The sequence below is a fragment of the Mycteria americana genome, chromosome 6 (genome assembly GCF_035582795.1).
Source record: "Mycteria americana isolate JAX WOST 10 ecotype Jacksonville Zoo and Gardens chromosome 6, USCA_MyAme_1.0, whole genome shotgun sequence".
Taxonomy (NCBI): domain Eukaryota; kingdom Metazoa; phylum Chordata; class Aves; order Ciconiiformes; family Ciconiidae; genus Mycteria; species Mycteria americana.
This window is the reverse complement of record NC_134370.1, coordinates 14,969,946-14,997,482: the sequence shown is the minus strand read 5'-3', so window position 1 is coordinate 14,997,482 and position 27,537 is coordinate 14,969,946. Positions and strand designations below refer to the sequence as shown.

General features: G+C 45.1%; 1 protein-coding gene across 2 annotated transcripts in view; it reads left to right on the top strand.

Annotated features, from left to right (window-relative positions):
- Nucleotides 1–27,537, top strand: part of NEURL1 (neuralized E3 ubiquitin protein ligase 1) — a 166,664-nt gene that overhangs the window by 91,270 nt on the left and 47,857 nt on the right. For both annotated transcript variants that reach the window (XM_075504619.1, XM_075504620.1), the window contains exons 2-3: nt 7,130–7,371; nt 12,086–12,407. In XM_075504619.1, coding sequence (XP_075360734.1) covers nt 7,130–7,371; nt 12,086–12,407 — 564 coding nt within the window. The remainder of the gene's footprint in view (nt 1–7,129; nt 7,372–12,085; nt 12,408–27,537) is intronic.

Sequence of the window (27,537 nt, the reverse complement as noted above, 5' to 3'; positions counted from 1 at the left end):
CAGCAGAACAAAAACGCTCTAGATCAAGAAAGAGATCTTGGGTGCTTCCAGAGCACCATTTTTTACTTTGATCTTCTCATTTCCTACTCATAACATTTAACTTATGGTGCCTTAGTAATAATAATAAAGAATTACCAAGATGCAAAGAGAATAAAGTCAGAAGTGCCTTGCTGCTCTCAAAAATAAATACTTATGTGGCCCACGCAAGTCGCTCCTGCTGTGGATCAGAGGAGCTGCTAGCAGGTAGCGTGGGGAGAAGTGGCTGCTGCTGATGCAGGGATCTCGGTCTCCTTTCCATGGACCTGGCTGGACCCGTGGGGACGCGGGTCGTGAGGCAATTCACCCTGCCGCTGCCCAGCATCTTTCCGGGGGGCTCTACCCCCTCTCTCCTTACACGGCAGACGGGAGCATATGGCTGCTTACTTATCCTCTTGCTGTTCTTATGTGCTTAGCAGACTTATGGTCCGCGGGGGCTCGGGGGGATTTGCGTGGGGAGAGGGCGAGGAGGGAGCCTGCAAAGGGTGGGCTGCACCCGCGGGAAGTGGGGCGATGCCGGAGCTCTCGCAGCCATCCTCCGTGCCTGCCACGTCGGTGACTGAATTGCTGCGAATGACTGCGAGAGATGCTGAGTAAACAGTGCCTAATTAGGGACCAGGGGATGGTTAATGATTACACGGCATCATTACTGAAGATGTCAAGTTTAAAAATTAATTTATAAGGGGAAGGGGTTTCTTCTAGACAGACAGCCTTATGTGCATATAGAAATACTTATATATTCACACACCTCTCTTCTGATACCATCTTTTCTTCACAAAAAAAGGGCATAATCAGCCACTTCCGTGGTGCTTGGTATTTTTGAGTGCTTGCAGTGCTGTCAGCTGGATTGTTCCTCCTGGGGATGGTCTTTGTGAGGGTTTGCCTCCCCAGCTCAGTCCTGCCCTGCTGTCCTCTCTTCCTCCCTCTCCTGCATTTCAAGGGTCCTCCTCATCTTCCTTCCCACGTCTGGCAGAGGCTCCTGTAGGCTTTGCCCAGGGGCATCTTCTCATCTCTCTCTGGGTCATTTCAACCACAAACATTAGTTCAGCCATATCCTTCCTACAGTCAGTTAACAGATTCACCTCTCCTCTGTAGTACTTAAGTCTCCTTTGGCCAACCTAAATTTTTGCTGTGGGGTTTTTTGTTTTTTTTTTTTTTTTTTAATGAAATATTACAAAAAACTCAGGCTTAATATAACTGAAGGAGAGCTCTTATTCTCCTGTCACTCCTCAACTCTTTTACCTTCTTTTTTCAGTCTTTATAAAAATTGCCACCCTCCTGACTCTTACTAATACTCATAGCCTCAGCATCGTCCTCAAGCAAGCCTTTGTAAAGCCTCACATCCAAGTTGTAACCAGGGACTTGTAAGTCGATGGGTTCAGCTAATGTTGCTAAGAAAGCCCCACACCCAGGTAAGTGCCTGGCACTCCTGCAGAGGTTATGGCATCTGCGTGGAGAGCGACTGTTGAACAGGATACGCATCTGCTCCTCAGCTCCTGCCTTGCACGTGATGGAGGGCAAATGCGCATCCCAGCTGAGCAGAGAGGCAGAGGAAATGGCAGTCCATTTCAGCCCATCCTCCTAAATCCGCTCAAACACATCAGTGTCCTGAGTCTTGCAGATTCTGCCTGCATCTGTCTCGTCTTTAGGACACAGCCTTTCCCGTTTCCTTTCCTTTCTGCAAGCCTCAGTCTTCTCTCTTCTGCTATTGACAAAGTCTTGCCACACTTGTATTTATTCCGAATTTCTCCTCTTGTACTTGTTTTCCTGCCCTCTGTCCTTACTGTCACTTCCTGCATCTCTTTCACTAGTTTTATTTTTCTCTATGAAAATAAAAATCAGCTTCTTCCCTTTGAAGGCTCCTCACAAACTAACCACTCACTAGCACCCATCAGTCAGGTTTGAAAGACGGATCCATTGTGGATCATCCTGCAATTAACTCCAGCTCCTATTGCCCACTTTTTATACTGGGGCCCTTCTCACAGATGTCTGTAAAACCACCCTTGTTGTCTTTCAGATCTGTTACTTTAAACACAGCTTTGCTTTTTGGTCTAAAAAAACCCACAACTCCACGCCCCACCCTGACTGGTATTATCTCCTTTCATGTGCATGTGGTCTGTCTGCACCTGCCTCTTGTCTCGTAGTTTGCAATTTAAATGGAAAATCTTACACTATGTGCGAACCTACTCTCTTGATACATCTCATCACTGCTAAAATAGCACAGATGAAAATAAGTTACGTTTTGGCTTTGACTTGTTTTGGAGTCTTGGATGGGAGTGCTAGATCTGACCTGCTGGCTCAGATCCACCGTGTAGATATGTCCCTAATTCACTAAAGTTTAACCCAAGATGCTCCATAATTTCAGGTGTTCTGGATTTAATGTTCCAGAATTAACCCTTTGCATTTCTATAATTGAATGCCCCAACACCTGCAAAGCTATAGTCTGTCTTTGTGGAAGAGCAAAGCTTTGTTTCTTGGTCATCTTGTAATGCCAAGATGAGTAGTTCACCATGCCAGCAATCTGATAGGGTCATTATCATCATAGCAGGCACAGGGAGACTTGGATGTAGACTGGAGATACGTGGTTACTTATTCCTTCCAGAACAGCAAACACGTTTTTAAAGGCAGTGAAGGAACCCTTGTTTTTCATTTGTATTAATTTACTGTTCCCTCTCTTCTGTGCACATGCCCTGGGTCAGGCTGCATGTGAGAAAACAAGGTTTGCAACCCCTTTTCAGTTTCCACTGGTGTTAAGCTAATATTTATTTTTAGTAAACTGTATCTTGAAGTGTGCTTTTAAGAATCCATTTGCAAAGCCTACCACAATGAATTCATTGCGGTTTTCTCCTTTTGACCTTTATTAGCAAATGTGAAGGATCAGTGTAACTAGTTACACTGTATTTCACTGTCATAATTCCCCAAAGTATGGGAAACACCTCAAAAAGCAGTAAGGCTTATGAGCATTTGCCTCATAGTCGTTTTTTTCTCCCTGTGCTGCTAGTAACCATCCAGCTTTGGAAAGGCTGTGCATGTACTCTTTCAGGGATAGGGCTTTGCTGCTGCACCATGCGTGCGTCCCTGGGGCAGGGCTTCCCTTGTGTTCCTCACACCTGCACATGGTTTCCTTTTCTTCCTTCTCAGAAACCTTCCTTTTAAATGCATATACAGTAAGGCCTCCTGCCAGATAAAGCACTCTCCGTTAGCCTCTTTTGATAGTGTAATAATTTTGAAACCCTTTTCTCCTTTCATAGTGTGGTGTTTTGCCCTGTCCACTCTTTTCACTGTCACTAACCTGCAGGACAGGTACGTCTGTCACCAACCCCAGACCTCTCCTCTCCAGGTGGACAGAGATTTCTCGTTCCCAGTTGCTATTGCGTGTCAGTTCCTGAGCTCTGTTTTGAAGTCGTCTTTTCTGTTTCTTTCAATTCTGAATGCCACTTACTTCGCATGCTCTAAGAAGTTTATCTTAAATACTTTGCAGTTACTTTTCAGTCTGAAATGAGTTTTGACAGTATTCTGATAGGTGCCTATCGAGATTTTTTCAACTGGAAAAAATATATTTTTAAAAAAATTAAATCCAGTCATTTCTTGCAGCATTCAAGAAATCCCAAGCCTTTAAGATTATGCCTAATGTTTGCAGAGCGTGAACACTTCTGGTGAAAACCCCTAACAGGCTTTGGGATGCATTTTGCTAAGCTGAGAACATCCAGTGCTGCCTTTTATATAGTGCATGGATGCTGCTCAGGCCTTGGGATCCAGGAGACCAGGGACAGCTAATGCACGTGGAGGGAGATGTGTGCCACCTTTGGGGCAATATTCTGCTTTCTCAAACAGGGCTCCAAAAAGGATGCGCTTAGGAGTGGGACGCTGAAGGCAGAGCAGTGCAGAGTGCTTCACATTGCGGTTCACGTAACATCTCCTTCACCTTGGCTTGCTAAAGGTTTCAGAAGGTCCCTCCATGTACTTGTGGCTCAGGGGAGCAAGTGGTACATTACCACCTTTGCTGCTCTCTTGGCGGGGCTCATGGTATTAGGGGCATGCTGTGTTCAGGATTCAAACCCAGTACTGAATGAAATGGTTCAACAGCACCTATTATTGTGCATGAATTGAAAACTGAGGTCTATCCAATCTTTAAAACCATAAGAGTGAGCAGATGCTGTTCTTTGTGACCCCCAACATGAAACCTGGAAAGCTGTACGGGGGTCCATGGTGCTTCTCTAGAGTTGCAGCCCTTTGACACAGAGGCTGTTTTCAAACAGGCGTGAATTTGCTCTTGTGACTGTTGTCACAAGATACCAGTTTGCATAGTCCTGGCATGTTGTCAGGGGGAAGTTGTGTTATGTTGTGGAGTGGGAAACCTGCGGTGCCCTTGAACACGCTCTCAGATTTCAGCCTTCTTTCAAATACGTATTTGTTTGCAATTTTTATTTCAAGCAATTACTTCACTTTGCCTTTGTAGGTGACTGATAAGTCAGGTTGTGGGAGAGGAGGAGTCTGGGACAGACTCTGAGTTAATGGAGTCTTGCATGGTTGCTGTGAAATCAGGAGGACTTCTGCTTATTTTGCCAGCTGAAACTCTGGGTTTGTGATTTTCACTCAACTCTTTTACATTAAGAAAAAAAATTTGAAACCTACTGCAAGGGCCCCAGCTGTATTGTACCAGTATTGCTGGTAGCAAAGGCTGAGGATGTCAAAACGTGTAGTAGTTTAAACAAGGGGATGGGAGAAGGCTGAAGTCCACGTCCAGCCCAGTGAGACCAAAACTTTAAGCATATGATTTATTTTATTTGTAGCTGGCCAAGGAAGGACAGCAATGTATCATTGTGTTGCTGAAGTGTCCCTTTCCTTGTCTAAGTCCAGTCGTAGGTGTTTGTGTTGCCATCTGAAGTTGCATGGTGTCTCCTCCTTTCGGAGTGGACATGCTGCCTTGAAGAAGTTGAGCAAAGGCCCATTTGACCCATTGTCTTGTAACTTCTCCAACCAAGCATTTGTAAGGTACAAAACCCCATTATTAAATAGTTGCACTTTTTAAAAATTAAGACATTTTCTGGTCCTTACCCGAGCTTATTCATCATGTAGGAGTCATTGCTGTGTAAGAGCATTTGGGAGAAAGAAGGGGCTCTCCTCCCCATTTGCATCATCTGCCTGTGGAAGCTGGTCCTGGGGTGGTTTCTCCTGTTCCCGTAGAGCATGGTTGCCCTGCATTTCGGCTGTCTGCATGGGAGGCACTTGTCCTGCAGGCGTTGGTCTGGCATGGGTTTGACCCATTCTCACGTGGTGGTGCCGGACTGTCACAGCAAATAAGCATTCCTCCAACATCCTTCCCCTGGGGTCAGGCAGGACCCTACGGCTCCGTAACGCTGCTCCAGCAGATGCTCTGGACATAGGCAGTGTTGTTATCAGAGCCTGTTTTGAAAGCTGTGGGCAGTTTTGGTGACTCCATTACCACATTTTAAAAGGGCGCAATGTCCTATGGAGAGCTGCGGCAGCTGTTATCACAGCCAAGTTATCCAGTAAAATTAGAAGGAAGATGACTTATATTCCACATAGTTTTTAGCATCAAATAACTCCCAGTTGGTTCATCTCTCCCTTAAAGCATTAGTGAAAGTGTTTAAAGGTAACAGCCTTGTTTGTCTGCCTTCCCTGCTCTGTTCTGAAGGGATAGCACTGTCGCTGAAAATGGGAGAAAAAAAACCAGCAAGGAGATGAGAGGAGAGGGCCGGAGTGACTGATGCTGAATTAAAATATTCTCATCAGAAACCAGGATTTTAAGTTCTGTTGGTAGTTATTCACGCTCACCTTGATGATGTGCCATTACAACTTTGCGTAGCTACAAGCTAAAACTACCCCAAAGGCTGGGAGGAATAGGGTCCAGGCTTTTTATTACAAAGCCCAGAGTTACATTAGAGGGGTAAGCATTATTTTATAGTAGTTGTATAAAGACATAACTGTCAGCAATTAATTTGTGTGACTAATGTATATAATTAGTTTCTATAGTTTGTGTGTTTGAGGAATGGAGTTTTTAACCATACTGTTTAGTCATGCATCTTTACAGCGCAAACTGGCACATTGTTAAGGTCATATTTGCTTTTGTGGCATCCCTGAGTCTATCACAGAATAATCCTTTATTCTGTTGATACTCTGTTTCCAAATCTACAAGTATTTCCTCCCAAACATATGTGCATAATGTAGTGTCTATGTGCACACAAGGAAAAGGAAGCAGATGACTTGTGTTCAGTATAATGACTGTTTTGTGCTTGTACTGCTGCAGGCTCCCTGTTGAAAGGAAACTCACGCATCCATTCGTTCAGGAACAAAGCCGCTGTCGTGACTATGTTGATCATGCATTGACTCTTTGTGTAGGGCCTCGCTTAGAGAAAGACGTAATCTCCTCCCTGCTTCATAGCCTTTCTCCCTCTTCGCTTTCCTCACCGTAAACATAGCATGATGATCGATGCCCTCATGACAAGTGGCATCTCAGCTGAGGTTCCCATCAGTGGAGGAGGGAGGAGAATGGATGGTGGTTGGTGGAGGAATCCAGGTGGGTTATTTCTGAGCGGTGCTTGAGTAGAAATTAGCAATGTATGTTTCTGAGCTGGCACTTAGCACAGGTGGAAAGAACAGCATGCAAAGACGCATGGAGGCGAGGATCTGTGGAGTTGCTGTTGCAAAGGAGGAGTGAAAGGAATGGTCAAGTTGTGTGGGAGTCCTCTGGAAGTGGAAGATTTTTCCCTAAGTGTGACAGCTTTGATACAGCAACCTCACACGTGCTTTGCTCCAGTTTTGGAACCTGTTCTTGCCTTCTCTTCTGATGTGTGGCCTCAAGATAGCCTGTTATTTCAGTGCTGAGCTGTGGTCTCCATGTCGTGCTCTGTACTATCAGACTGTCCAGATGGGAGCCTTCGGTATCCTCGTAGCCTTTTATTGTTCAAGATGCTCTAGAAACCCTGAGTGATTTACAGAGTGGGGTTGACTAACTTTTATTTTGATCTGTAGTTCCCTTCTGAAGTACCCCTGCTTTTTTTGCATTGAAAGTTTTTTACTTATTACTCACAGCAGATTTGAAACCCTTTTTTCCCCATTCTGCTTTCAGATTCCATAGGTGGGTCGTTTTCGGCTTCCTCCCACCGATGCCACCACAAGCAGAAGCACTGTATCCCCATCCCACAGTGTGGAGCTCTGTCCATCAGCCCTCTGCTTTTCCATCCTCACACGAAGGGATCCCAGATCATCATGGACACGACGCAGAAGGCAGTGAAGCGCCAGGCTAGCTTCTGCAATGCCATTACCTTCAGCAACAGACCCATCGTTATTTATGAACAAGTCAGGCTTAAGGTGAGTAAATGGTACCTTCCCTTATTGCCGTGGGAGCTGCTGTGAATGAATGTTGGGGTGTACCAGGCTTCGGTGCTTGCACCAGATCTTTAGCCCTTCCTTGAGAAGCACAGTAGTCAGATCTTGGCCTTAAAGATCTGCAATCTTTGCTGGTACTTCTGCTTTTGTCACTGTAGTTCTTGGAGCCATTGGTACAGACCGCTGTAGAAACTGGGAACAAAAGGCAAATCCATGCTCCGAAAGAGCTTATCTTGATGTTAGACGAGGAAGAACAGATTAAGTTGAGATTGCTTGGAAAACAGCAAGAAAAAAGGGCTGTATTGGTCAGTCCGAAAGGCAGCAGCCTCAGTATCTCTCTAGTCAACGTGTCCTCTAGGCTTTGCATGCATCCTGCAAAGGAGTTTTACTGGGTGGGCTGAGGGAGGGTGAGGAGTTAGGTAACGCGTTCAGTTCCACAACGAGCACTCTTCTTCCTGTAAACAAGGCAGCAATGAGGGCTGGTCTCATGGAGGGTGGGAGTCAGCCTCTCCACAGCCAACAGATAAGAGGTGAAAAGGACCTGGAAGTGAAGGTGCTTGCTCGTATGCTTGGCAGGGAAGATAAAAGGGTTTGGCTGAAAGGATGAAGGGAACAGTCAGTGTGGGCACAGTTGCCCACAGTCTAAGAAAAGGATCTTTCTGGCGGTCTGCTGACTGCTTTGTTGAATCAGTCACCTGATAGCATTAAGGTCAGAGGAGAGAACATTGCAGGCATCACATTTTTCTTGCTGGCAGAGGCTGATTTCACTTCCCTTGTGTCTGTGGTAGCCGGGAGGATGGAGTTGGTACCCCTTGTGCTGCAGCTGGCGTGGGAAGTTCAGCTCCTCTAAGACAGCATGCCTCCATGTGCACCGGGAGCTGCTTCCCGATGAAGAAATTCATCAGTCCCCTTAGGAACTGAAGCATTTTTTAGGCTCCCAGCGTCTTGAAGTAGCTTGGGGCCCTTTAAACTTCATCCACAGATATTTTCCAATCTTTATGCCCTCTAGTTTGTGGGACTGCATTTTTCTGGTCTTTGCTGATTTCTTGCCTTTCATTGGCACAAAGTAGGTCATCTTCTTTGGCTACTTTAGTTCATTGCACACATGAAAGATCTGCCTGTAAATCCTTCATTTACACACAAGGAGTTTTCCAGGAGGTTTATCTGCATATAGCTACTGAGTCCGAATGATCCTGCTGTTGCCCGTTGCTAGAGGTCCCAGAGTGCTGGGACCTGCTGCAGCGTATCAGCCTTCCCTGCCTCTTCCCCTACAGCCAGCAAAGGAGCAAGAAATGAGGAAGATGCCTCCTTTTGAAAATATAGAGAGATTTCAGTGACTTCAGGCTCAGGCCCGTAGGTAGAAAATCCCTCCTACAGGTTTGTTATGTTTCCTGTGGAGCTCTTACTGCTTCCATTCAGGCTAGAAACCCAGCAGGACTCACTCACGTTGTCTAATGGGATTTTTTTTCCACGTTGGCCAGCAGTTTGGACAAACAACTACGAAAAATTATTTGGGAGGAGATGAAAGCAGCATTTCATTTTTGAAAACATCATCAAAGATTTGAGTGGGTTTAGTGGTTTAGGCAAAGGTTCTGGGTTATTTCTTCCTCATTCTGAAACAATGTAGCTATCTCTGGAAATTCACACTTGTTTATCACTGTATATTTTAGGATTTTAGCTTGCATAACGTATGTGAAGAATATGCATGAAAATCTGCACAAGTGATTTATGAGCAGAGCTCCTGCTGAGTCCAATGGGAAGGTCTCATGGGAGTAATCAACAGGCTTCAGCAGAACTTGTTCTCTAGGGATGGGTGGAAATGTGAAAACATCTTTGCTTTTCTGATAAGTCCCTCCTGCAATTGCCTTGTTCTTGTGTGTGCCTGTGGAAAATGGCGTCTTAAACCTTCTCACCAGCTAAAGACTAACCATGAACCCAATCATTCAGGTCCTATAAAGTCTAAACTCCCTTTGGAAAACTAGAGGAAAGAAGTCAGGAGATTTCATTCTGCTTATTAGATATTGTGTCTTGGGTTTTATTCTGAGATTTCTTTGCCACTTTGGGAATGCCATCAAGCAGCCAGATTTCCTCTTTCTTTGCCTCCGAGATACATGTCCCGGTATGATTTCTTCCATGTGATTCAGGGCACTGCTGGGGAGTGGAGTGAGGTTGTCAAAGGTGACACAAGGCACAAGGCAGTAAAGAGCAGGAGGCTGAGTCTGTGGAAGCAGCCATGGCTTAGCAGTTTGGATGTAGATTGTATCTTTTCCTGCCCTTCTGGTACCCGGTGGACCTCCCAAGCTTTTCTGCTAGCAGTGGCTGTTGAAGAGAGAATTTGGTCCATCATTATCCGTTGCCTTTTTTAGCAAAACTGTGTACCCTTTGTCCAGCTGTGTCTAATTCTTGGCAGGCTTTATACTAGATTTTAATTTGGATATTAGTTTGCCTGTGGTCAGACTGTATTGAGAACTGTTTATAGGTGCTGATTAATACATGGAACATGTGCAGCCTTGATTACCATATGAATATTTACTTCATGCGGCCTGTGATTGCTGTGAAGTATTGGCAAGAGACTGTGAAAGAGTAAATTGTACAAATAACAATGAGGCCATATTTATCTCGGACCCAAAAGCTTTTAGGGCTTGCAGTAAATTTGCTGCAATAAATAATCCAGGCTTCTACTTGGAGTGTGCATATAGTCCCCGTTTTGTCACGTGCATGCCCCATCTATCCCTCTTCCACTGGGCCCATGCGTGATCCCATCCCATCATGGCCAGGCAAATCTGCAAAGTAGCAAATCTGCTTCAGCACTTTTTAGTGCCGCCCCACTGTCCATCCCGCACGCAGGAGCTTCCCGTGGTTCCTGGGACTGAGGTTAGTGCTCAAGTGTTTCATGTAAACAGTTTAGGAGCTTGGCTGGGCTGAGTAGGGATAAAGAGCAGCACTCGCTTAACTGAGGAACTGTCTGTTGATAACTTTTCTGAAGCTCTGAGTTATTTTCTCTGACACTTTAATTATAAAACAGAAATCTCTAGGCCTTTGAACAATGTCTTTGTTGTGAGATTGTTGTGCCCCCAAGGGCACACGTTCTGGATTTGACTTGGAGAGGAACATGTGAAAGGAAAATGCAATATTTACAAATGTGATTAGAAGAGAATTCAGAAGTCCAAAGAAAATGTCTTGGAGAATCCCTTGGTGAAAATCCTGTGCTTCCAAGCTGGGACACAAGGGGCTGCTGCCAGGCTTTTGAGGACAAAGTCTCGCAGTCCTGGACAGTTCACTCTCTGGCATTGCCACTCATCTGAGCCATTAGCACTTTGGCAGAGCAAGAAATTACAGTAAGGTAGCAAGTTTTGTGAGACATCTGGTAGGTGGTACCTATCCATGTTTCTGCTCTTGTCCTGCAGCCAAGAGAAATTGCTTGAGGCTGCCAAGGCTTTGATGGAAGAGGGCTATCTCAAGTGCTCTCATGTTTCCTACAGGTTCAGCGCATGAACAGAAACACCAATTATGTGTCAGCTGGCATGCAGGAACTGTCCTGGCCCCACATCAGGATGGGATCCAGCATCCTTAGGTCTTTCGTTTCATAGTCTGGATGCTGACAGGCTGAATCCCTTTGAGAGGAACAATTCCAAGCAGGTTGATACTCAAACACCAAATTGGAGATAAAATTCTCTAAAGGCATCATTCTCCATCTGGGGACCATACTAACCCTGGAAGACTCCCTGCTTCCATGGGAAGAAAGAGACCTTGTAACTGGGTGGTGTTTTGGATGTGCTGCATGTGTTTAGGACCTGCTGCCTGCTCCCCTCAGATCCCCTTCAGTCCAGGGCTCAGTTGGTGTGAGAAGAAGCTGATGACTCTGGAGGCATCTGTGATCCTTTGTCCTGCTGTCTCTCAGGTGCAGAAGGGTGGATATGACACATGCACCATCCCAAAAACTATAGCAGATGTTCCTGACCCCAGACACGCTGAGTAACCGCATCCTGACAGGTGGGGTGTAGATGTGCACAACATATCTGGAAAAACACCACTCACAGCTGAAATAAATAGGTTTTCCCCAATCGTAAGACAACATCTATCGTTGCCTCCTAATTGTGTATTTAATAGAGTTAAATACTTTAAATTGTGCTTTCCCCCACACAAGTTCTCTGCTACAAGGCTGCGATTTCATCCAATCTGACAAACTAAACAGGGGTAAGACTGTCTTTTACTTGGCTGGGAAACCCAGAAAACCCTATGGTGGTGACTGTGATTCTGGAGCCAGTGCTTTTCCCTCAGGTCATGAGAGACCCCATCATCCGAGCACCGTGGGGGAAGAGCTCTGCTGCTGCAGGTGCTGAGATAAAAGCTCTTATGGCCGTTTTTGGCACATTTTGTGAGAGGATGATTCTTAGGCCAAAAGGAATTACCCTAGAAATAGAAGTGAGTCATCATGCAGCTGTAATTACATTTCACTTCTCCGTATAGATTTGATTTGATTTTTTTTTTTAAAAATATGTGCATTGTATCCTAAGCGTGGAGCATTGCTACTTGCAGCTGAAAAAGCTACAGGAGTGTTTGGTGGGTAAAATGTTTCCTAAATCTAGTGGGCTCATCTGCGTGGTGGCCGTCAGCGCTCGATGGCATAGAGCCTGTAGTGTGTAAGTACATGTTCAAGTGCCAAGCGCTGTTATTGCTGCTGTTACCTTTGCAGATCACTAAAAAGCAGTGTTGCTGGAGTGGGGCTCTTCGACTCGGGTTTACTTCCAAGGATCCATCGAGGATTAACCCTGACACTCTGCCGAAGTACGCGTGCCCCGACTTGGTTTCCCAAAGCGGTTTTTGGGCCAAGGCTCTGCCAGAAGAGTTTGCGAACGAGGGAAACATCATAGCCTTCTGGGTGGACAAGAAGGGACGGGTTTTCTATCGGGTGAACGACTCTGCTGCGATGCTCTTCTTCAGCGGGGTGAGGACGGCAGAGCCCCTCTGGGCTTTGATCGACGTCTACGGACTCACCCGCGGAGTGCAGCTCTTAGGTGAGTACCTGGGTCCAGACGTGCAGGGGTGACGCTGAGCTGTCCCCGGTGAAGGGCCAGCCTGACGTGCCTGTGCCCCTCGCTGTGCTGGGACAGGCGCAGGGAAACGGCCGCTGTTCCTCCCAGAGCATCTCACGACCTCAGCCTGGATCAGTGGATGTTTGAAACTTGGCACGTAAATATGAGTGGGAGGTGGGAAACAACCGCTACAGGATAGCACTAGAAGCCATCTGTAAATACGTGGATTTCTGTTCAGAGGTGTTGCTCTATCAGAGCATAGTCTGGAGTGTGGCATATACCTTGTAAAACTTTCTTTTTATCTCATCTGCTGCTTTCCCCATGCTAAAGTGGGGAAATGCATTTTACGTGTTATGGCTAAATCCTTCCTGGATGGCACTATTATGATTTTCTGGCTGATTTAGTGGGCAGATTTGAAACATGGATATCTTCCAAACTACCTGGGAGAAGCTGCGGCTGGTTTTGCCAGGGTGTTGCTTTCACAGACGAGTTTGATTTGTCCTCTGGAGCCTGAAGGTTGGATATATAGTTGGGGTTGGAGGATGAGGACTGCTAAGTGCCTGTGTCTTCTGCCATCCTCAGCTGAAATTGAGATAGTTTGGCATTCATGAGGACTCAGTCTAGCCCCAGATGTGCAGGCTGTCAAGGTTTGGGCTATCTGAGTTTATACATCTCAGAAGAACTGAAAAGAGTCTCCAAGGACCCAACTTAAGGGGCAGCTAGGTTGCTGCGTGACCAGCGGTGTCAACATGCAGCCTTGGAGTTGGCTTTGCATTGTCACTGGGGGGCAAATCACAGCACCCGTCCATGTAACAGTAGTTTCATGGGTCTTGTTTTCACCAAGGAGAACGTTAGATGGTACCTGCTGACCTTCATGCGCTGAAGTGCCTTCTGAAGATGAGGTGATCTTGCTAGGCTGAGAGAGATCCTAGCTTTTTCCTGTCATGCAGTCTGATAATCTCTGTTAAAATGACAACTTCACACTATATATCAAAAACTGTAATGAAGCCTGTTTCTGACAGTTTTGACTCCTGTCTGCACTGCTTGCTGTATTTAAAAATATGGTGGCAGGACTGCCTGTAGCAACCTACACGGTAGGGAAGAGGGATGTGCGTTCAGGAGGTGAAGAAATGGGACTGACCTCTTCTTGCTGCAAAAACTACTGGCCCAAGATTGCACAAGGCAGAGGAGTTAAAGAATTTCTTGGCAGATTTTTGCTTTCTTTTAGGAGCAGAAAGATTTATCTTTTGTTGTGAATCGGCTTGAATTGGAGCCACTAGGCAGCTGTTCATAGGCCAAGGTGGTGATATTTGAATTGGGATCTAGAATTTGGGCAAATGTCATGCCAAGGGTTCAGTTAGGAAGAGCTTACGCATGACTCCAAGTCCTCCGGCTGTTCTTGGGAGATTTGGCACCTCAGGACTCCTCCGCCTGATTAATGAGGGCCCATAACTCTGGATTATGTGTTTCCTTTCAAAACACCCGAGAAATAATTTCCTATCCATCATCCACCCCTGCGTTGTCCTAGCATCTTCCACATCCCCTTTCACAAGGAAAATGTGACTCTTGCCAGCCACTGACTTGCCTCTAGTCTAACAGGCTCCGGACTCTCTGGTGGGTATAAAGTCCCTGAATGAAGTAGGCAGCTTCTGAGTTTACACAGTTGGCATGGAGCTCAGATACGTATTTATAGCTCGTTCCAGCAGCCTTCAGCAGGCTTTAAGCCTACCAACTGTGCCGAAACGTCTTTGACTTGAGTCCTTTCTATCTCCGTTCATTATTACACAGCACTAAAAGTCAGAACAGGAAAATCGTTGGCTGTGTTGCCTCTGGATCCTATAGACATACCCACCGCAATGCTCTGCACGCCTGTTTTAGTGTAGCAGACCACACATATAGTATGGGACAACTTGCCAAAAACTCCCGGGACTTGACAAATGAATTTCATAGCTTAGCTACAAACATATGGTTGAATTCAGCCTGGTATGGCATGCAGGGCATCTGATGGAGGCTGGAGATGCTGGAGTGGTATGTTGAACAGAAGAGCCTAGCATTTCAGATTCCAGTTCAGTGATTTATTCCCTCCCAACCCCAAACATGTTCCTTGTTCTTAAGCCTCCCTGTTTTCCCAATGACTGTAGGATTGCAGGGTCATACTGCACCTCTGCACTGCCTCCATTTGCTTTTATGTGTATTTCACCCAAGAATCTGACCAAAAGCTTTATAATTTCTGGTGGCTGTCTTTCTGTTTATTGCAGAATTATTCCCTCCCCACTCCCAATAATGTAACTTCACTTCCAAAGGCAGACTTGCCCGAAGGTCACAGGTGGGAGGTCATCCCTTGCTCTCCCTGCATCTACCCCCGTTATAGAGGTGAAAAGGCTTAAATTCACCCTGGAATCCGGTGCTCTTCTGACCACAAGGTCTCAGCTGCTTTCCTGCCGCAGTGTAAAGGCTGGCGTAGGAGAGGTGGTTGCAATCGAGTGCACGCATGTTCTGTGTTTTAGGGCATGAGCTCTAGCACAGATGCAGGCTTAAGTGACCTGGAAACATGCCCTTATACAGTGACTCTCCTGCCGACATGCTCAACTTGGAGGCAGGATGGTTTACAGCTCTGCTTCCCTTTTTGGGCAGCTAGTTTTGCACAAGTGCACTTTTACATTCCAGGATAATTTAAAGTAATATTTACTAGAAATGTAGCTTAGCCTTATGTTATCACTTCAACATACACACATGCTCATTCACACTTTAAAAAGAGTCCGAGAAAAATTGAATATAAGCAATCTGCTGCCTTGCTGCTATGATAAAGCATCAAAAAAGAAAAGGAAAGGACCAGCTGTTTAAATCCTGGGGTCTTCAGAGCCCTGGAGGAAGGGTGCCAGCTCATGGCAACCAAATGGTGTTGTCTCACATTAGCCTGCTTCTTTCAAGCACTTGGCTAATGAGCCTGGCATAGACTAAGAAACGTTCATGTACACTTTCTGTGGACTCACCGCTGGACAGCAAGGGTGGCAGCTTTCCTCAGTGATGTGTAAGTTAAAGCGTAATGCATGTCTTCAGCATTTTCCTGTACCTTTTGGTGGGGAATTCCAGGTTTACCTGCTGTATGGTGCTGGTGCCTTTTTGAAAATTGCCCCATTTTTTTGGCAGTGATACTGTAGCGCAGGATCACAGAATGGTTGAGATTGGAAAGGACCTACGAAGATCATCTAGTCCAAGCAGCTAGTGTCTTTTCTTTCAAAGCATTCAAAGATGTGCTCTAAAAGTATGGAAAAATGGGACTGCAAAGTAATTATGATTTCAGCATATCACCCCTGCTCTGTATTTCCAGTGGGGTAATGTGAGGAATGATCTGTTCATTTTCCTTAGTCCCATTTGTTACCAGTGTGGTCAGCAACCAAACCCCTTTATTGTTTATTACTTCATTCATGCTCTTCTCCCATCTATCTGTATTTTCATTCATGTAGTATTTCAAAGTAGCCTTAGTCTTTACCAGCACAGGCTTGGAAAACCAAGGATAACTGTATTTAGATTGGCACACCGAGAGGCACCTGTTAAAAGCAAAGCTTCACCACCTCTTGGGAAGATGAAATATGTGAAAAACTAGTAAGACCTTGCAAACTGGGAAAATTTTAGATGCACATGTATTAAAGGTACATGTATTAAATTTACCTGAATTAGAAACAGTATAAAGATATACTTCAGTCATAAATATGTATACAGATGCTAGTGGAATTAACTGGCAGTGCTGTATATTATATTAGATATTTGGGAAATCTTTCCTTTTTCCAGATCCCCTTCCTAGCTTCTTATTGCTTCATGTTTGCAAAGTATCAAAAGTCCAAATATGAACTGATCATGGATGGAAATGTACCCATCTCGGGACTCAAGCTAGTGTGTATTTGACAAGGAAGTTGCACATTTTGTAGGGAAGGAAGGGAACGTGTTTTTCTTTCTTTACCCCTGTCAGTTCTTAGGTAAATTGAATCTCTAGCTCCAGGGCACCTTTAGAAGAAACATTAAATAAGCCTCAAATGAGGTGGATTTATGGGCAAATTTCAGGTGTGAATGGTATAAGACTGATGATAAATCTAATTTATCACATGCATCTGCAGTTTTACCGTGTGGTTATTACTATTGTATTTTCCAAGTGCAAAACTTACTTTCCATTGCCCACGGGAATCCATTTCTGGTGCTATTCTGACACATGCAAATAAGCAGACTGATCTGCTGAGAGCGCTTCGTACTAAACAAAATGGGATAATAAAATATGACTGCAGTGTATTTTTATAGCGTATTGTTGAAAGTGGAAGCTATAAACTATTTACCCTCTCTGTGGAAGTCTGTGACTATCTGATGGAAAAGAATAATATGTGTTTAAACAGAGTCCTACTTAATGAAGGCAAGATACACACGACCTGCAAACAGTCAGTTGTCATTGTTTTTCCGCATCTCCTAAGGGAGGAGAGAATTTAAATTGCTCATAAAGTTTTATTGTCTGTAGCTGTTGTCTCTATGGCAGCCGCAGGAAGCTCTCTAACACGGCTAAAAATGTGAAAACAGTTTAATAAATAACTCATCTCTTGCCATTTTAATTAATCCCTGCTTTGCCTTAGCACCTCTGGAGGAACATATTTTTCCAGATGTGATAAGTACCCAAAAGTTAGCCCACAGCCCAAAGGCAGCTCCTTGTGCCTGAAGGTTTGTCTGTCCTCCAGGGCTGTCTGTCTTGCTTATGATGATAAGGCCGCTGGAGACAGCACTTTGAAGCAAGCCAAAGCTCGTCTTGGCCTCGTGAACGCAGTGGCTTTTTTCCCTTGGCTTTGTATTTGATTGTAAGGAGCAGAGAATTTGTGCCCGTGAGCCTGTGCTGGCATCTGCCCCGGCCCTGCCTGCCCCGGGGCAGGAAGGCAGCATCTCCCCTGCCCTGCCCTGCCCTGCCCTGCCCTGCCCTGCCCTGCCTGCGCTGGCAGCGCGCGGGCGCGCGGGCTGTGCGGTTGAATGGCGAACACCGAGAGAGTCAGCACAGCCGGATGCCAGGTAAAATAAGGTCTCCGAGGAATCGGCATTTGAGACTTCACCGGCTCTCGATGAGGTGTTGAATTATGAAATTGCACACGTGCTGCGTGCGTTCCGTGTCTTTTATCAGCATTGCTCGTCGGTGTACCTGTTGCTTTCACCCGGACCCCTTTGCCTTAGCGGGACTGCTCGCGGAGCTAAAGCATTACTGCAGATGAACAGACAGGACAAAATCTGGCACATAACGTGCTATCGGGGATGCGTACATAATCCAAAATTGTATCCGCATCGGCGTCAGGAGAGCCTGCAAGTGAACCTGGGTAGGAATAAACTTAAGAGGGATGAGTCTATTATTGCCCAGACCGAGAAGAATGAAGACCGTAACAAGACAGAATGACTGGTGGAAAAATAAATTCTGTGCTTTATAAAGTACCTTGAGTTCTGGTAAGCTGAAGTATTGTTCCTAACACTGGCGAGAAGGGCTATATAAAAATATTTTCCATGTTGCCCATAAAAGCCCAAGGAAATATGAAAACTCTGACAATTGTAAGTGGTGTTTACATTATGGATATGGGTATGCTGTAGTTCAGATGCTGATGCTGCAAAGATAGGCCCCTGCGTTAAAAAAATGATGCCTTCAGTTAAGTATCTGTTCTGATGATTGATTTGGCTGTTGCTTTAAGGAGGTAAATATTGCTGGTTTACACTAAGCAGTTTATCTTGCCTTTGCTAAGTGTTGTTATTTTTTAGCAGAAGTGTGTAACCTGTAGTCTGGAAACAGTGATTCCAATTAAAAGGGCTTTGACCATCTTTTACTTCTACTAAAGGCATAAACTACTGGAATAATTGAATATGTACTGAATTTATTACACAGCTATAGTTAGTAACAGAAGTTTCTTGTATAGACAGGGCCTTAGAGAATAATAACACACCACTAATGGAGCAGTATATTCTTTTGAGAAACATTTCAGAGAGTTCCTTATGGTAGCAAAGATTTTGGCGTTTTGATTTAAACCATTAGGATAAGGTATCTATGTTGTTTTTTAAAACAATACGTTCTCTTAACTGATACTTAATGCTGTATATAATTGTATTTTCTTTAGTTTGTCTAGTGTTGTTCCTGTTACAATTCTGTAAGTAATAAGTGTCTTTAAAAAGAAAGGTGGAGAGAATATGCTGGTACAGGGACTTAATCTTTGCAGCTTTCTTAATACCTGTCTCCAAAATATTCACCAAAATAGTTTAAACTGTACAAACCTTGGGCTGTAATGCTGAAAGCTAATTCCTCTTCATTCATAAAGCTATAGCTTGACAAAAACAGAGTGTGTTTACTCTGGTGTAAGACAGTTGGAGCTGGAGGTAAATTTGGTTGTAAACTGAGTAGATGATCTGGTAAAAGTATAACAATTTATTGTGCTAATCTTGCAATTCCAGCTGTTCCAGCTGTGAAGGCCCTTTCCCCTAAGCCTGTATGACAGATGACAGCTAAACATTGCTTATATGATAAAACTAAACACCGGTACAGTATGTCTCTGCTGGCATGAGATAGCACTTTGTCATTTCAATGTCTAATTGGTATCACAGCTGCTGAATATGCAATTTACCATGCAGAGGATATGATTTTGTTATCCCTGTAGGTGTCTGGGTTATTAAAAAGTTTGACACCTTTAATAAAATTAAATTGGCTTTTCCATCTGTAGCAACAGAGCTAAAAATGAGATTGCTTTGTACTCCAAAGCCTCCATTTGTTTCTCCAAATAGTATAAGCAGAACTGTTGTTGTTGGGCTCAGTCTGGAAACCCTTACCTATAGCCCTACTCTGCTCTCAATTTTACCAGCCTAAACTTGCGGCCACCTGTGGAGTCAGTCTGGTTTTACACTGTGAGCAGAATCTAGCCCTTGGATTTTGCTCATCCGTCACTTCTCTTTGGCCGAACACTGAGCAGCCGAAGCTCCTCCAGACCTTGCCTGGCCTGTCCCGAAGAAAATAAAGCATTTTGACTGAGGGAACCTGTGCCGATCCAAGCCAGGACCTCTCCTTCCACATACCCTTGTCAGGAGAAATGAACCTCTCAGGGTCTGTGTGAGCGTACCTGTTCACAAGTGGCTGAAAGATAGCAAAAATGCAAGTGGTGTCATCTGGTTGTGCAGACTCAGAAGATCTTTCGTTAGTGACTGAGCTCTGCACTCACTGAAGGCTGCTCTCCCAGCACTGATGGACCGATGCAGCAATGCCCAGCCCAGTTAAGTATGCAGTGCCGCCTGCCACAGCATTAAATTCTCACCAAACTGTACTATTAATATAACTGTTGCTAAATTATGGTGCATTCTTGCATCAAAAAGTTATTGTCCATGTGTGATGCGTAAAAGTGTGCCTGATACTTGCTACCAGTAACTGGCCTTAGACACCAAGTTTCACTGAATCATGATGCCAGTACATGGGCTAGAATGACTATTTGACTAGAATGACTAATTAGTTTGGATTTCGTAGGCAGAAATAGCCTCTCTGTTCACCAGCTGTGTGTGACCCTTTTCTGACGTGTACGAAATGCAATTCATATGACTGTGTGTCTGTACAAGCAGTACAGTGCACCTTTGGGGTTGTCTAGACAGAGGATGTATTGAGTCAAATGAAAGAATTTCTTAAAAGTAAAATTTTCAGGGGTGCTTCCAGGACAGGCAAATGCAAAGGTGTCACCGGTGCTCTGGAACAGGGGTTGGGGAGAATGGGAGCGTGCACGGAGGAGGGATCCCCGTGCTGCTCTTCCCTGCAAATCTGCTTTGCCCCATGCTGGAGGCAGAGCCTGGGGCTGAGTGAGCTCTTGGTCTTGCACCACTTCTTCTGTCCTCAGCTTGCTCTCGTTCCTAGTCCTGGCCTTAGCTTGGGACATGCACACTGGGTCACTGAAGGTCCATTGAATCCAGCGTCCTGTCTCTGACAATGACCAGCATCTCCAGGTCCTCCTTGGAAAAAATTTCTGCAAGTGCAGGTGTTATTTTCTCCTGCCTTTCATCTTTAGTCATGCTGAGCTACTACTTCTGTTCTCCAAGATATACTACCTGCATCGAATCAACTTCTGATTTCAAGGCAGAGGCTACATCAGCTCTGCTTATGATGCAGCTGATCCTGCAAGGTGCTGTGCTCAGTGAGATGCTGGGCTCCTCTCTCCTGCTCAGACATTTAGGGAAATCTGGATCTTGCCTTCTTCTATCACACTCTTTTAATCACATTTTCATAATATGTTCTTCTGACAGTATTGCATGTTTCCCCTATGTTGTGACATTTGGTGAAAATATCATCCCTTGTACTGACATGCACTAGGTAAGCGCTTCTTCCTATTGTCATGGGAATTATGGCAGGGTACTGTTAGCAGAACTTTGCAAAATTTATAAAAAGCATTTCCATGTATATAGACTACAACAGTATGTCCAGTCACTTACAGGTTTTGATTCTCATGCATCAGCATCATCTTGGTGTTAAAGGGCTTCACAGAAATACTTTCAAAGAAATTTCCATTCCATCTGCTCCTATTGGATTTTGAAATTAAACTTATTTGGGATTGGTAAATTTTTAGTCTGTAGCTAAGGATAAAAGATTGATAAATCAGATTGCTGATCACTGAATCAAATCTTGTGTCACTGGCTATGGCTGGTATGTTTAAGGAGACGAAAATCTCCTGCGGTGCATCTGGCCACTGGTGTGACCCTTCACAGACAATTAATTCTCTTCAGGAAAAAAAAAAATTAATTGCTCTATCTTCTTTTAAGAGGATAAAGACCACTCCAGGGAAAAAGCCTTTAGAATCCAATAATCCTATTCCCATGCTGGTACCATGCCAATAAATACTGCACCACTTGCATGGAAACATCTGAAGCCTCCAAAATCTTTTATGCAGAGTGTTTCTTCTTTCTCTGCACGCCCAAGTCTGGAGGACCCCAGCACCTCAGAGCCGTGTAAGTGTTTACTTGAACCGGGAGACTGATGACAATTTGATCAACGTGTTTCCAAAGACATTTGCATTTCCTCCTCATTCTGCCGTGGTGCTTCCCTGGTTGATTTTCTTTGCCCTCTTTGGTGTCTGTAGGCAGCAGCCATCACCCTCCTGAGCCTTTCACAGGCATCAGCAGACTGCTCTGTTAGCCCAGCTTGGCTTGTGTGAAAGCACCTTTTTGACAAAAACACCAGTCCTGTGGGTTTCTGCTCCTGTTTCTGGGCCTGGCTGGATCTGATTCAATGACTCCATACACTGCAGTATACTCGTGTCTGAGATGAGCCTTGACATTGCCTGCATTTGTCAAAACACTTTTTATTGCTTCGTTCCTAACATGGTAGAGTCTGCAGATCTCGACTGTAATGCTACTCAGCCAAGTGGAAGGAAATTTGCCTCATGCTGAAGGTAGTGCTAGAAGGAGTTGGAAAGAAAAGTGAACTGATGGAGAATTTCACTGTGGAGCTGCAGGGACTGGCAATTTCAACTCAGCCTAATTGGTTCACTCAGGAGAAATACATAAATAATTTGGTCTTAGGCCATAATCACTATTATGACTATTTGTATGATAATTTCTAGTGCTTCAGTTTTGGATGTGAGACCTAAAAGACCAATGCTCCGTAAAAAACAGATAAGGTCCAGTCTAAGTTACAGTCTCATGGTGAGGCAGAGGGTGCTCTCTGTTGGCAGGCTAATGATGAAAGCTGATGGAGGAGAAATTCCAGTGGGAAGTAAAATACTATTTGTTAAAAGTGTGCAGTTTCCAACTGGACAGATTACCCATTCTCAGTTGCTCAGCAAAGAAGACCGCATAGGCTGCAGAGCCTGAATTCGACAGGGTGGCTAACTACTCACCCACCTCTTGCAGTTATGTAGTTGTATCTGGTGTGCCAGAAATCGGGTGTGTGCTTGAGTAAGTCTGTTAATTCACATTCCTAAAGATAGCCATGTGCTTAAGTGCTTTGCTAGATCTTTTTCTTCGCCATCTGCTTGTTACTGGGTTCTGTGCAGGGCTTGCTAGGTCAAAACCAGTGGTCTGTGGTTAATCAGTAATCGATGGTTATGTAGGGATCAGGCTCTGTGCTTAATGGTTTTTCTGGCCTGAGAAGCAAAGACTCTTTGAGGAAGAGGAGGAGGATGGGAAGGAGGAGGAGAGACATGAGCATGAGCAGGGAAGGCTGGAACGCATTGCTGAACCTGGAGGAGGTAGAGAGGTTGCCTCCCAGCAATGCTTGCTTTTCTTGGAAAACATGGCTAGTTTCTGTGCAGGAAGGTTTAAGAAGGGGTCCATAAGCATGAGGGGAGCAGAAGGATGAAAGCATGGAAACAGGGTGAACCACTGTCTGAAAGTGATGGAAGAAGGACAGGTTCAGCAAAGAGGGATCACATTGTATTGGTGGGGAAGGCAAGAACAACCCAGTGACCAAGATACCATCCCTTTCTTGCCTGTTCTCTTTACTTGTACGAGGTTCAATTTACACTTGTAAATCACTGGCTCATTTTGACTTTGTACTGATAATTCATAACCCAAAGGCTTTGGTTTATTTTTTTTTCCCTTTATCTGGACAGCACAGGGTGTTAGGTGTGTTTGAACTGTTTTGCATGGGTCACTGTGGATGCCTGGCATGTTCCTTGAAGATAAGTGAGCTCTTTTATCAGATCAAGTACATACTACTGACACTCTCTATCAAAGGGATCATGAATACACAGGAGAAAAACGATGCATGGGGAAATATATGAGTCAGATGTGTTTCTTACATCCTGAATTAGATTGGTGGCTTTTTGTTCTGCTCTTGATAACACCTGTTCCTCTTTCTGAAACGGCTCTTTTCATCATATAGTTAATTTAGTGTAGAAGTCTTCTGCTAATAACAAACATTGACAGATCTATGAAAGGGGTGTTTTGGATGAAGGTGAGCAGGCTGTGTGAGGAGAGAGGAGATACTCTTTTGTATGTCAGTGGTTTGCAGTGGGGATTTCACGCTCCTCAGTCTGGGTCTGTGGAATTTGCTGCCAGATGAACTCCTGTTTATTGAGGTGCACTTTAGAGTCTAACCTTCCACTTAGTAGCATCTCTAGCTTGCTTGGCTGAGAAAAAAACCCACAACCCTCTTTAAAATACGTACTGAGTGCAATATTTTCCTGCAGAGGGTTTAGTTACAGTGGACAACCTAGAAAATTAATGCAAATGAATTGCAAATATGGCTTTAAAAAGGACTAGTTATGCTAACCTGAATAATTTCTATGGGCAAGCATTTAGAGTTGAAATAGAATCATGGAATGGTTTGGGTTGGAAGGGATCTTAAAGATGGTCTAGTTCCAACCCCTCTGCCACGGGCAGGGACACCTCCCACTAGACCAGGTTGCTCAAAGCCCCATCCAACCTGGCCTTGATCATTTCCAGGGATGGGGCATCCACAACTTCTCTGGGAAACCTGTTCCAGTGCCTCACCACACTCATAGCAAAGAATTTCTTCCTTCTATCTAATCTGAATCTACCCTCTTTCAGTTTAAAGCCATGACCCCTTGTCCTAACACTACATGCCCTCGTCCAAGCCCCTCTCCAGCTTTCTTGTAGGCCCCTTCAGGACTGGAAGGCTGCTGTAAGGTCTCCCCGCAGCCTTCTCTTCTCCAGGCTGAACAACCCCAACTCTCTCAGCCTGTCTTCATAGGAGAGGTGCTCCAGCCTCTGATCGTCTTTGTGGCCCTCCTCTGGACTCACTCCAACAGGCCCATGTCCTTCTTATGTTGAGGGCCCCAGAGCTGAATGCAGTACTCCAGGTGGGGTCTCATGAGAGCAGAGCAGAGGGGGAGAATCACCTCCCTCGACCTGTTGGTCATGCTTTTTTTCATGCAGCCCAGGATACGGTTGGCTTTCTGGGCTGCGAGCACACATTGCTGGGTCATGTTGAGCTTCTCATCAACCAACACCCCCAAGTCCTCCTCCTCAGGGCTGCTCTCAATCCATTCTCTGCCCAACCTGTATTTGTGCTTGTGATTGCCCCGACCCATGTGCAGGACCTTGCACTTGGCCTTGTTGAACTTCATGAGGTTGTCATGGGCCCATGTCTCAAGCCTGTCAAGGTCCAGCTGGATGGCATTCCTTCCCTCCAGCGTGTCGACCGCACCACACAGCTTGGTGTCATTGGCAAACTTGCTGAGGGTGCACTCAATCCCACTGCCCACGTCGCTGACAAAGACGTTAAAGAGCGCCGGCCCGAATACTGACCTCTGAGGAACGCTGCTCGTCACTGGTCTCCACTTAGACATCAAGCCATTGACCACAATGGTAAGGGCCCCAAAGAGAGTACTTCCCACTTATTTTTCATTCTGGTCTACTTTTAGTAACTCCAGGTAAGCTACTCATTTAACCCAAAAGGATTCAAAACCTATCTATCTGAAACATTTCAGGACAGTCCATTTTGGCAGAAGATCTCAGCACAACATGGCCAGTTTGAAAACCCATCGTTACTAAATTCTCATGTCCCGGCACAAGCTGGTAAAGCCACTGTGTTCCCTCTCCACATGTGACCCAAGATTTCTTAGTCTCCAGAGAAGTAAATCCTGCTAGTTTCTGTAGTCATCTTCATGCTGTAGAGACAGCAGGGACTCAACTACCTGATGATGGGAAACTGCGGCACTAAAACTGGTCTGGGATCTTCTTTGGTGTCACCTTCTTTTCCACCTGTGGCATCGAATGACAGAACAACAGCCAGGTCTCCAAACAAAATCACTGCAGCCTCGACTGCTCGGCTTCACCGCAGTCAGGAAAAGGATATTAAATACGGAGACGGGGTTGCAATCAGCCTTTCTGAGGAAATAATAACCTGGGAAATTCTGACTCATGCTGATTTGTGATCAAGGACTGTGACTGAGATACCAAAAAAAGGAATTGAATCAGATTTTCATGGCTGTGTCAGAATGAATTAATTCTCATCATATAACTGGAAAAGATTTAACATCACAGAAGCATTTTTAGAATGACAGCAGGATATGGAGGCTGTGATAAAGAAGAAAACATGATTATTGGGCTGGAGAGACTGACAGTGAGAAAAGATAAAAAAGAACTAAATATACCATAAAATAATAGCTTGGTCAAATAGCTGCCGATAGGAACATCCTGAGGAGGGGATAGCAGTTGTGAGCAGCTGGGACTGCTGGCTGCAAGTATGCCCCGGACGACGCTTATGCCAGAATAACCAACAGTGAAACATCTCCAGGAGTGATGGTGAAGTTGTCTTTAGGTCTACCCAGAACAGTTAGAGAAGCTGCTATCATTCACTGCTGGTTTTCACCCTTCTACTAAAGCCAGGAAGAGATGGCTGCCTGGGTTTCTGCAGTGGCCACCATTTACCCCTGGGCCCATCTCAGAAAGGGGCTAAGATTTTTTTTCTCACTTTTGTGGTTGCCAGCAAAACTCTTAAAATAAATCAAATGTCCGCTGAGCTCACACTGAATCTAGTTAAATGAAAGTCAGGCTACTTCCCAGGCTCAGAATTTCCCAGGTTATTATTTCCTCAGAAAGGCTGATTGCAACCCCGTCTCCGTATTTAATATCCTTTTCCTGACTGCGGTGAAGCCGAGCAGTCGAGGCTGCAGTGATTTTGTTTGGAGACCTGGCTGTTGTTCTGTCATTCGATGCCACAGGTGGAAAAGAAGGTGACACCAAAGAAGATCCCAGACCAGTTTTAGTGCCGCAGTTTCCCATCATCAGGTAGTTGAGTCCCTGCTGTCTCTACAGCATGAAGATGACTACAGAAACTAGCAGGATTTACTTCTCTGGAGACTAAGAAATCTTGGGTCACATGTGGAGAGGGAACACAGTGGCTTTACCAGCTTGTGCCGGGACATGAGAATTTAGTAACGATGGGTTTTCAAACTGGCCATGTTGTGCTGAGATCTTCTGCCAAAATGGACTGTCCTGAAATGTTTCAGATAGATAGGTTTTGAATCCTTTTGGGTTAAATGAGTAGCTTACCTGGAGTTACTAAAAGTAGACCAGAATGAAAAATAAGTGGGAAGTACTCTCTTTGGGGCCCTTACCATTCATTTATTCTCTCCAATACATGTTTGTCTCTCCAGTTTTATGCCTGGAGGGCAGGACCACGTTGGCTGCCCATTGAAGGAGTGGAGTGCCGTCAGTCTGTTCTTCTGCATTGGGCTGTGCTGTGGCCCGGAGGGGTTTGGAGGCGTGAGGAGGCCTCCCCTTCCTTACAGAGAGCCTCTGGCTCTGGAAGCAAACACAGGAGGAAATCCTGCTTCCACTCGCCATTGTACCTCTCCTTATTCTGAAGAATGTGCTGTTGGCTGAGCAGCAGCTGAAAGGGCTGCAGGAAGGAGCAGGCATTGCTTCTTGCAGGTCACAGGAGGCAGGCGAGGTCCCTGAGCCTGCCCCAGGGGGTTTGTCACTGCACAAATTCAATGCCCAGCTTGAGGACTAAGGAACCGTTTCCATGTTTTCTATTGATCGCTGCAGTTTCCTTTTGTGGTTCTCTTGGGTTCTTCAAATAGGGCAGTAGTAGCTTTAATACCCATTTGGGTTTTTTGCTTGCTTGTTTGCTTCCTACCAAGCTCTAGCAATATTTTTTTTTTTCACATTAAAAGAGAAAAAAAAATGCCCAGACAGAGATTGGACCATTATTTTTATGAGGGAAGAATATTTATTAGCATTAATTGTGCAGGAAAAGCAGCCAAGCACTGCCTGCAGGGGAAAACCTTTACACGCTGGTATGAGTGCATCAGATCAATAACTAATGGTTAACAGGAAGGGACAAAAAGCCATCCTTAATTTTAGTGGTAAAGGATTTAGCTCCCGATTCAGGCTCAGATTTCTCATCTTCCTGGGACAAATCACACAAGTGTCTGCTTTCTCCAGGTGGAGATACTGCTTTTCTTCCTGGCAGGGGACTGTGGGTTTCAACTCCTGAGTTATTGGACCCCTCATGTGCTAAAGTGGGCAAGCCAAGCTACCGGTCCCACAGAAGTGCCTTACCTTTGACTTCTGTGCCTTGGGAGTGTGTTTCTGGCAGAGACGTGAGTTACTGTTCATGATTCAATTTTATATTGTGTTGCGTACGCCAAGGGCTCTGCTGTGATGGTCCTAC